The sequence below is a fragment of the Phycodurus eques genome, chromosome 17 (assembly GCF_024500275.1).
Source record: "Phycodurus eques isolate BA_2022a chromosome 17, UOR_Pequ_1.1, whole genome shotgun sequence".
Taxonomy (NCBI): Eukaryota; Metazoa; Chordata; class Actinopteri; order Syngnathiformes; family Syngnathidae; genus Phycodurus; species Phycodurus eques.
The window spans coordinates 14,792,086-14,802,667 of NC_084541.1; the positions used below are offsets into that span (position 1 = coordinate 14,792,086).

The window sequence follows — 10,582 nt, forward strand, 5'->3', positions numbered from 1 at the left end:
GGGGGGGTTAAGATACAGCAGGCCTCCATTTCCCAAACTGTTTTTTTTTTTTTTTTTTTGTCGTCGTCGTCATCCCTGTTCAACTTGGTGCCCAAGCAAAACTGCTTTATAATACAATCAAGAGTGTTGAGCCTCCCACACAACTACACAAGGACATCATCACCCAGTCAGCGCGACAACAGAACCCTGCCAAGAGCGCGACGGTTGGTCCGAGCGGACAAGAGCAGAGGCGACATTCTGCCGTTTGTCATGATTAGAAACTTTAAAAAAAAAACTAAACTAAAAAACAATAACAATGAGACCTGTCAGAGGTGGTTCTATAAAGAGGGCACTTGAGTTGTTCCGCGCTTCCCTTTTGTTGCGTCTCTTTGCAAAAGAAGCGCTCAGCGACACCACATGCACGCACCTTTTAAATAAACTCTTGCATGTGCGCTTGTGTTACAAAGACAGGCAAGCGTACTTGGCAACAACATGAAGCATAAAACTAAAATAAAAACAGGAAAGAAAAAAAATATATATAGAGGACGTGGACCTTAAAGGGCACAATCTTGCAAACAAGTCATCAAAAAAGAAATTTAAAAAGTCAAATCAAAATAAGGATACATCTCCCTCCACTTTGAAGGGTTAAACCCAGCGTGGAGGTCTTTTAATGAGGGTAGTGGGACTAAAAGGGGAGAAATGGAGAAAGAGTAGTAGGTTGGAGAGTGGAGGGAGTGCTGGGAGGAGAGTGAAAGAGGAAGGAAACGGGGGAAGGGAGGGTTTGTGGGCTCGTGGCGTGGCCTTTGGGGTCTCACTGGACGTCTTCCTCCGCTTCCGGCGGTGCTTCTGTGTTCTGTTCATCACCTGAAAAAGAAGATGGGAAAACATCAACATGCTCGGAATGGGAAAGACACAAAAACATACGGAGAGTGAGGAAGAGGGTGTGTTTGTCTCCTTTACTGGGAGAAAAGAGAGCCAAAGACATACGGACACAGAAAAAGACAGACAAATGGAATGAGACATGCGCACACGCATGCACATACACACAAATGGAAACACACAGACACACACGGAGTGAGACATGCGCACACGCATGCACATAGACACAAATGGAAACACACAGACACACACGGAGACACAATGTGCAAAGTGATGTGCGAAAGTGTGTGTGCGTGCATGTGTACAAGCGATAAACAACCATGTTACTGGTGGAAGGTTCTCATTGTGACATTAACCAGGATAATGCGCAAAAGCGTGGAAGGGTTGCCATGGAGATGGTATTTATATAAAAAAATAATTCTAGGGTGGCGCTTAACAAAAGGCGATAGAATCAAGCAGCTCGTTAGCTCCAGCGTCCGCCACACACGTATGCACACTACCGCCATTTTGTGACAAGCCATTGGTTAATTAGGTGCACGTTGTACAGCAAAGCAAACACACTTTCGTTTGGTGTGAGGCCCAGTGGTTAGTGGAGGACGGGACAGCGCAACCTTCTACAAGTGCAAAATAAAGTTGTTTGAATGAGATTGGGGTGAAGGTAATATTTACAGAAAGGAGCAAGTCAGTGAAAGTAACAAGAAGGCTAGTCAAGGAAAAGAGTTAACTAAAGGAAGGAAGAAGGCAAGTTAAAGAAAGGCAAGTGAAGGTAACGAGGGGGCAAGTTAGTGACCAGTTAAAGTGTAGAGGAAGTGCTGAGACTGGCAAGTTGAAGTACCGCAAAGGAGGAGGAAAGACTTACAACACAATGTTTATTAAGGAGGGAGCGAGAATGAGATGTGTCCCCTTTTAAGAATCTACGAGGAAGAGATGACAGGTTAGAAAGGGGCAGGGCCAGAAGGACAGACAGGAAGTGGATCCTGCACGGCGGCGGGGTGGGGTAGAGGATCAGAAGGGGTCAACGGAGGAGTGTCTCACCATCTCCCTGCAAGTCTGAGGTCCAAAGTGTCAAGTTGTCACGTAGCAGCTGCATGATGAGCGTGGAGTCCTTGTAGCTCTCCTCGCTCAGAGTGTCCAGTTCGGCGATGGCGCTGTCAAACGCTTCCTTCGCCAACCTGCCCCAACGTTCGTAGTCCATCAGAACGTACCCGTTCTTTGACACGGTCACATAGAAACGGCGGGCAAATACCTGCAGGCGCGGTCCGGCGAGTTGAGTATTTCATAGTAGAAAACGGAGAAGTTGAGGGCCAGTCCGAGGCGAATGGGGTGCGTGGGCGGCAGCTCGTTCAGAGCGATGTCGCTGGCGGCTTTGTACGCCACCAGGCTGTTCTCGGCCGCCTCCTTCCTGTCGTTGCCGGTAGCGAACTCCGCCAGGTACCTGTGGTAGTCTCCCTTCCTGCAAGCGCCAACGCACAGCTTGGGTTAAGAAGCTACTTTTCGCTACTATATTTTAGCCAATCCTCAATTATTTGATGAAAAACTCAACTGTTGGTTGTTTTCATGCTTTCTGAATTGTCTCAGAAAAGTAGTGTGCCCCCACATAGTCACGATTCACTTTTTTTTTTTTTTTTTTTAAACCTATCCACCAAAAACAAAACAAAAAAAAACCTATTCACCATTTTTATGTCGAAGCCAAAGCAATAAAAAACGCCATTTTGTGGCATTATGGTGCCACCGAACTATATTGAAGTGAGTTAAGGAGTATCATTTGGACAAAGTAGTGCTTTGCCACCAGTCTCAATTACTTGCAGATTAGCGGGAAAACATTGTAGCCCAACTTTTCCATTCGACTGGGCTTTGGTGCAATCTCGTTGCAAAGGAACTACGTTGAAGTTGAGTTGCGGAGGTTCGTTGAGAAAAAGTAGTGCTTTGCTGCAATCTTGTGTGAGGGTGTCAAGTAATTGTGGATTTTCGCCATTTACGACAGGCTGTTGCCAAAGAACCATGTTGAAGTGACATCTCCACAGAGACAAGTCAGGAGAGAGACTTGGTGTCTTTACACGCACACTTTGCAAATTATTCTTAGTATTAGTGTCATGTTATAAGAGGAGTTGGAAATGAAATTAAACTGTTGTGGGATCATATTGTGTCGTATATTTGCACTAGTAGCGCGGTGGTTTACGGCGCTGCCTTTGATGGAAATGGCACGGGTTCGATTCCCAGCCACCGCCAGTTCCAAGCCTGGATACAAAGAAATAGGAGGGTCGCGTCTGGAAGGACATCCGGCGTATAAACGGTCCCTGATGGGACAAGCGGATAAGCACAACCTCAGTTTCTGGTGTAGTTACAGTTGCAAAAAAATAAAAATCAGTAAAGGTAACTGAACATTTTTAGGGTGCGTCAATTACTCGCCGCTTGTCACTATTTGTCTCAACAAAAAAAAAAAAAAAAAAAAACGTACATTTTGTAGTAGAAAACCTTGGACTCTCCCGTAGAGGAGGCTGGGATGAGGTGCTGGTCCAGTACTTCCAGAATGTCTTTGCAGATTGATTTCAGCTCTTTCTCTACCTGAACACAGACATGAACAAACAGGAAGTCATTCTGGGGAAGCAAACAGATCCTCAACGGTCTGTGGGAAGAGTGTTAACCGTGTGGTCTGACCAGCTTCCGGTAGTCCTTGTACATAGTCAGCTTTTCCTCGCTTCCTTTGCTCTCTTCCTTCTGCTCCAAGCTGCTGATTATCCTCCATGAGGCTCTCCGGGCGCCGATCACATTCTTGTAGGCCACCGACAGGAGGTTCCGCTCCTCCACCGTCAGCTCCATGTCCAAGCTCGCCACTTGTTTCATCGACTCCACCATTTCTAACAAGGAGGGTGTGTAAGATTGGAGACCGGTTATGGCAGGAATAGAAACGGTTCAAGTGACGAAACGAGGTACGGCTGTAGCGAGGAGGTAAGGTCAGTGACAATAACAAGGAGGTAAGTGAAGGCAGAGTCCGACTGACGGGTTGAGGAATTTATTTTTTCCTATTAAAGTCTCTCTAAAGTTATTTTCATTGTTTTTTCCCCCGAAACACATTAAATATGTTTGATAGCAAGGGACGAAAATGTGCAAAGACAGAACAATTGTGTACTGAAGTGGTGAGAACAGTTTTTCAGGGTCTCGGTTGTCCGAATTTTTTTAGGTGGGGCTACAACCTAGTCCAATGACAAGTAGGCTGGGAACTGAACAGTGAATTACCTGGCAAGAGTCGGCCCTCCCCCACCATCTACCGTAATTTCTCGTGTATAATGTACACCCCCCCCCCCAAAAAAATGTCGTCAATCGTGCGCCTTATACATAGGTATAGGGCGAAATGGGGGGGGGGGGGGGGGGGGGGCTCGCATTGTATAAATGTATGCCGCCAGCATAAGTTTACATACCCAGGCGGAATTAGTGAAATAGTTGGGTTTTTTTAACACGACTGATGACTGAACAATAACCATCATTAATTTCTTTATGGTTATGTTTTGACAGTTTAATTTGAATCTCAGTAAAATATAATTAAATGTGTTTCGCGTGGTACTTCATGTTTTCTTTAAAGAATTGTACACATCTTACAAGTTCTGCCTGGGTAATTAAACATATGAGCACAACCGTGTTTTCTCATAAAGTCCTTAACTTGAGAATAATTATTTGAAAAAAACTAACAAAATACAGATAATACTTAATGTCTTAATCATATGGGCAGAAGCAAAATCAGGCATTGTAAAAATGGATTATACATCAGTAGAAGGGTTTTCGGCAGCATGGTGGCCGACTGGTTAGAGCGTCTACCTCACAGTTCTGAGGACTGGGGTTCAAACCCCGGCCACGTGGAATTTGCATGTTCTCCCCGTGCTTGCGTGGGTTTTCTCCGGGCACTCCGGTTTTCTCCCACATCCCAAAAACATGCATGGTAGGTTAATTGAAGACTCTAAATTGCCCGTAGGTGTGAATGTGAGTGCGAATGGTTGTTTGTTTATGTGTGCTGTGCGATTGGCTGGCAACCAGATCAGGCTGTACCCCGTCTCCTGCCCGATGATAGCTGGGATAGGCTCCAGCACGCCCGCGACCCTTGTGAGGATAAGTAGAAGGGTTTTCCAGAATTTTGAGGTCAACTTTGGGGGTTGCGTACTATACATGAGAAATTACGGCAAGTACTGAGCCTGTCTGTGGCTATTCACCGCAAATTACTTAGTAATAATAGCTTGGCCCATTTCTGCCACTCCATTTCTGGCACTCAATCATGTAGTTAGCCATCAAGCTATGCCTACAACCTGAAATATGCATCTTCCATGAAGTTTTGTGTTACTTGGGCTGCAGTGTCTGTTGTGGTGACCCACGTGCGACTCACACTGCAAGGTGACAGGGGAGTTGGACGGCTCCACTGCGAATTGGCCTGCTACTAGCGCCTAGTAACTATTAGCTACAAGTGGGCTCATTTGGGGGGGGGGCCTTTTTGGGGAACATTTTTGTGATATCGCCAATTTAAAAAAAATATAGTAATAAAGTCTGATCCAAAACACTTCAAATTACAGTAAAAGTTATTAAATAATCTAATGTTTCTCAACATATCCCCTCGACCGTCTCATTTCGTCTGCTACTTGTGGAACCCCTTCTCCGATTGCCTAACAAGTTTCAGTTAAAAATATCCACCAGTAGCTTGTATGGGCCGAAATTCTGAGGAGTCCAAATTGCGCAAATGAAACAGATGAGCAGAGCAGTGTGGGCAGTGGAATAGGTCATGCACTTCAGCAAGCAATGTTTTTTTTCATGAACTTATTTGTTAGAGGATTTTAGAGGTCTTTGAAGCATACGTTCCATTTTTGTATGTATTGATTTTTTAAAAGAAATTCCAGAGATGGTGGCCACTTGTCACGTTGCCAATTAAATTAAGCAGTGAGCCACAAGTCTTAACTCATAAGTCTGTTTTCTTTACTTTTAGCCAGTCACTAAGACAAACTAGCCTTGCTCATGCTAGGCTAGTCGTACCCTAAACTTGGCACCAGCGTGAGCAATTTGATTAAAGAAATAACATCAGCACGACAAACATGATCACCGTTAAGTCTTCCACCCATCAGATGTTTTAGATATGTCACACCAGGAAGCAGTGAGTTCTGACAAAGGCTGAAGCAAAAAATGCCAGCGCTGTTACCGTTAACAACAGGTTTACAAACCCAGCAAGTTTTTTGCTGACGTCGGCACTTTATTAATGGAAAGGGCAAATTGCTTCAATGCGCACATTGGCCATCTATGGACTTGGCGGGTGCTTGGAAGTGGGCCAGATACGGTTTCACTGCCCAAAGGTTATTCACTGCAATGTGATGGGAACAAAAGGCTGCAGAATTGAAAGATGAAGTGCAACGAAAAACAACACTGAACACCTTCTGGGTGTCTTCTTTGACTGCTCTGAATTTTATTTTTTTATATATTATCCTTTGTCTTATCATTCTAGCATTTCTTTAAAGGGTGCTAAAGGGCTCTTTGATAGCCAACCATAAGCCAGTGTAATTTTTTTAAATGACAACTACCCCGTCAACCAACCATCCATCCATCCATCCATTTTCCGTACAGCTTATCCTCACTCGGGTCGTGGGCGTGCTGCCGCCTATCTCAACCAACTTCACACAATTTTACTTGTTTTTAACTAACATTACAGTCATTCAGTACATGTCCAGCATTTTGACACACACTTGAAATAACACCCACATTCTTCCTGCATCATTTTGTAACATTATAAAGGGTGGGACTACATTGTCTCTGTTGTTGTGTGTTGCAGTTGCAGCCCTAGTTTTAAGTTAGGGTTTCAAATAAAATTTTCAAGACAGGGTTAGGGGTTTAAATTTTCAAATTATGGTTTCATGGGAAATTTAAGAGATTCAAAGTGATGCTTCAAGACAGGATTACAGTTTCAAGCCAGAGTAATGGAATCAAAGTAGGGTTTCCAAACAGGTTAAAGGATTTTAAACAAGGGTTAAGGTTGATCTATTGCATTCATCATGTTTCTTTGATTTTTAGAGAAAATTCCCCAACCTAGAGAATGGACACAGACGGGTTGGGGAATTTACTTTGAAAGTCTTCCACCCATCAGATGTTTTAGATATGTCACACCAGGAAGCAGTGAGTTCTGACAAAGGCTGAAGTATTTGTTTGCCAGATAACAAAACTTCTTACCCAAAAATCATTTGAACTCACTAGACTAGGGTTTCTAGAAGGAGTTAGCATATTAAAGTTGGGTTTCCTAATAGGTTAACGGTCCCATATTTTGGCTATTTAGATTGAGTCCAACAATTTCCTAAAAAAAAAACACCTTTGTTTTGTCACACCAGGAAGCAGTGAGTTCTGACAAAGGCTGAAGCATTTGTTAGCCAGATAACAAAACTTCTTACCCAAAAATCATTTTAACTCACTGGACTAGGGTTTCTAGAAGGAGTTAGCATATTAAAGTTGGGTTTCCTAATAGGTTAACGGTCCCATATTTTGGCTATTTAGATTGAGTCCAACAATTTCATAAAAAAAAACACCTTTGTTTTGTCACACCAGGAAGCAGTGAGTTCTGACAAAGGCTGAAGCATTTGTTAGCCAGATAACAAAACTTCTTACCCAAAAAACATTTGAACTCACTGGACTAGGGTTTCTAGAAGGAGTTAGCATATTAAAGTTGGGTTTCCTAATAGGTTAACGGTCCCATATTTTGGCTATTTAAATTGAGTCTAACATGGACTTGTGCCAATTTCATTTTTTTTTTTTAAACACCTTGCTTTTGTCAAACGAGTGTCCAGAAAAGGCCCATCTGACAGCTACTTTTGTTTGATCCAGTTTTATATCTGCTTTGTCCATATTTGGCTAAGACCACCTCCTTTCCTGATTGGTTGCTTCCGTGTAGAAGACCCACTTGTGAGAGCACACGTGTTTGTTATGATGACAGCGCTGGCCGCGGGAGCAGAGAGGTAGGTGGAGATCTTCGCTAGAGACATAGCTCAGTGATTCTCAACCAGTGCGCTGGTGCACATTAGTGTGCCATGAGCGCTCTTTAGGTGTGCCGTGGGAGATTGTAAAATTTGACGTAATTGCTCAACAATTTTTTTATTTATTTTTTACAATAATGTATCTTTGTTCATCTATTTATACCAGTGAGGCATAGTGACAGACAGAACAAATAAATGCTCTAATAGATGGCAGGAAGTGCATACAGTAATTAATGTATCTACTTTCTGTGACATTTTTGTTTGTTGGTGTGCCGTGAGATTTTTCAATTGTAAAATGTGTGTCTTGGCTCCATAAAGGTTGGAAATCACTGTCATAGATAAGCTTGAGAAATACCAATGACCTGATTTCAGACATCTTGGCAGGAAAACATCGGGAACTCAGGAGTGCATGGATGCTTTAAATTCATATTTCACGTTTACTGGGGCAAACAGAACCAATATTACAACCCAAATATTTATTAAAAAGTTGGTTTGGTAAAATATGGCACCTTTAAAAGGTTTTAATCTAAGATTTAAGGTTTCAAATTCGGGTCTCGGGGACAGAGTTTGGTTGTCAAGGTGGGGTTTTCTTTTTTTTTTTTCTCGCCTGGGTTTGGGTTTGTAGGTGTGTCAACAACAGTGTCAGGGAATGAAAATGGGGTTTCAAACCAGGATTAGGGTTTCAAAATTTGGTTCAAGTTTCAAAGTCAGGGTTGGGTTTTCAAAGTAGTGCTTCAAGGCCAGTGTTGGCGTTTCACATCATGTTTGGAGGCTGGGTTAGGGTTTTAAACAAGGGTAAATGTAACAAATTTGGGCTTTAGGGCCAGTTTTAGGGTTTGACGTCTGGGTGAGGGTCGAGACCCTGAAAAGTGGAGATGAGCCCTTTCAGTGTCCCCCCCCCCAATACCTCACTTATTCCTACAAAGTTAATTTAAGAAGCGCATACCAACTTCTGGCCCACCTTTTGAACCACCATGGAGGAGATTATTCAAAACTATTGGGAGCCCTTGCTGGCCAAATGTGACCGTAAACTTTTATGAGTCCAATCAAATGCACCCCCCCCAAAAAAAAACCTCAGGCACCAAGTTGCATGACGATGCTAGGTAGCCACTTGCTCAAAGCATGCAGACTAGTGCCTACGTTACAACACTAACTTGAACTAGCCTTTTTTTCGTTAATTTGAAACGCGCCGAACTCGGCAAATAAAGCACAATTATCAAAATCGACCATGGCGAAAAGCTGCCTCCCCATAAATCACTTGATGAGGGCACGGTACGGTTTGATGACTAAATAAAGCACAATTTTAAAAACATAATTCATTAAAACGTCCTCTGTTGACAGACGTTTCGTGATTCTGACGGGGTGTGGATGCGACGTGGAGCCGCATTCCAGGAGCAGAGTTCGGCGTGACGAGGACGAAGAAAGGCTAGCAGGCTAATTAGCTCGCTCGGTTAGCGGCTAATCAAGTAGCTATCCAGTAGGGAGGGGTGCTTTTGAATTATGGTTTCAAATGTTTTAATTACGCGAAATGGCCATAAAAGGTGGGGTGTTAATATAAGAGCGGCGGTGTTCTCATGCAAGTCGTGAATGCTTCATTTAAAAAAAAAAAAGAAATTTACACTTTAATATTCCATTCGAATGAATACATGTCCGCCATTTTGTTTTCATCGAGCACCGCAGATCCATGTGAACGGCGGCACCTACACTGGGGGGGGGGGGGGGGCGAACCGGCCAGGCAGGAGGGAAGCCGGGGAGTTTACGCCTGGAGCAAGGTCGGAGCCGCACCAACAAAATAGGGGAAAAAAAAAAACTTACCATCGTATCGCTCCGCTTGCTCCGCGAGCTTCGCCTGGTACACTGCGTCCTCTCTGTCCGCCATGGTGCTCGGCTAATGCGGTGGGTGGAGGAGGGGGGGGGGGGGGGTGCTGTTCGAAAAAAGGAAAAGTCCCGAAGGGAGGAGGGAGGGAGCGAGGGGGGGGAGAGAGAGGGAGGGAGGGAGGGAGAGAGAGAGAGAGAGAGAGAGAGAGCGAGAGCGAGAAAAAGGAGGACTTGGCCACTCGGTGATTCCTGCCGGTGGAGTAGCAACAAGCACCAGGCTCCCACGGTAAATATGGCGTCGGAGCAGCATCCGGGAACCCGGCGCGTCTCCACCCACCTCGACATGAATACGAGTGCGACACCACTCCCACCCACATGACCGTACTTCGTTATAACACCACAAAGTCAAGCGGTAAATGTCGTAAAAATGACGCTAAACACCAAAGAGCGATCACGTCGTATACCATCAAAGCAACTGTATAATGCGGCTTTCGTACTTCACAGATATGTAGAGTATAAATGTAAACAGATGGCAATTCGTGACGCCACTTTGCGGTAACGGGATCTTAAAGTGGCCTTTAAATGCGTCACGCTTCGTTGATTCAATGATTGTCTATGCTTTAATTAAAGTTAAATGTGAGCATTTGTCAGAATCACTTGGAGGCGCCATATTAATTTAAATTATTATTTATCGTCATTATTTGCGTTCAGATATTTTTTCCGCGAGGTCAGAAATCTCGTTCTGTTATGGCGTCAGAAAACATTTTTATTTAAATTAAGTTTTAAAACCAGGATTCGCGTTTCAAAATAGGGTTTGGAGCCAAGGCTTAGGTTTGGAGTTAGAATTTCAAATAATGGTTTCCAGACAGGGTTAACGTTTTAAAAAAGGGTCAAGCTATCAAATTAGGGTTTCAAGGCCA

General features: G+C 43.8%; 1 protein-coding gene across 3 annotated transcripts; it reads right to left on the minus strand.

Annotated features, from left to right (window-relative positions):
- Positions 1 to 15: 15 nt before the first annotated feature.
- Positions 16 to 9,969, minus strand: LOC133415809 (14-3-3 protein epsilon). Of its 3 annotated transcripts, XM_061702251.1 has the most exons (7): positions 9,660 to 9,966; positions 3,517 to 3,716; positions 3,317 to 3,423; positions 2,105 to 2,311; positions 1,894 to 2,030; positions 1,718 to 1,772; positions 16 to 843 (listed from the first exon to the last, which is right to left on the minus strand). In XM_061702251.1, exons 1-6 carry the CDS (start codon positions 9,721 to 9,723, stop codon positions 1,765 to 1,767), a joined length of 723 nt encoding a protein of 240 aa, XP_061558235.1. In that variant the 5' UTR covers positions 9,724 to 9,966; the 3' UTR covers positions 16 to 843; positions 1,718 to 1,764. The 3 variants fall into 3 exon arrangements, with proteins under 3 accessions (XP_061558235.1, XP_061558232.1, XP_061558236.1); XM_061702248.1 differs by lacking the exon at positions 1,718 to 1,772 and having other exon boundaries at positions 9,660 to 9,965; XM_061702252.1 differs by lacking the exons at positions 16 to 843; positions 1,718 to 1,772 and adding an exon at positions 3,038 to 3,155 and having other exon boundaries at positions 1,942 to 2,030; positions 9,660 to 9,969.
- Between the last annotated feature and the right edge of the window lie 613 nt (positions 9,970 to 10,582).

Coding starts and splice junctions, on each gene's coding strand:
- LOC133415809 (XM_061702248.1), bottom strand. CDS start 9,723: ATGGCGGACAGAGAGGACGCAGTGTACCAGGCGAAGCTCGCGGAGCAA. Junction 3,424..3,516: donor ACAAGGACTACCGGAAGCTG/GTCAGACCACAC, acceptor GTCTGTGTTCAG/GTAGAGAAAGAGCTGAAATC. Junction 2,031..2,104: donor TCGCCGGACCGCGCCTGCAG/GTATTTGCCCGC, acceptor ACGTTGGGGCAG/GTTGGCGAAGGAAGCGTTTG.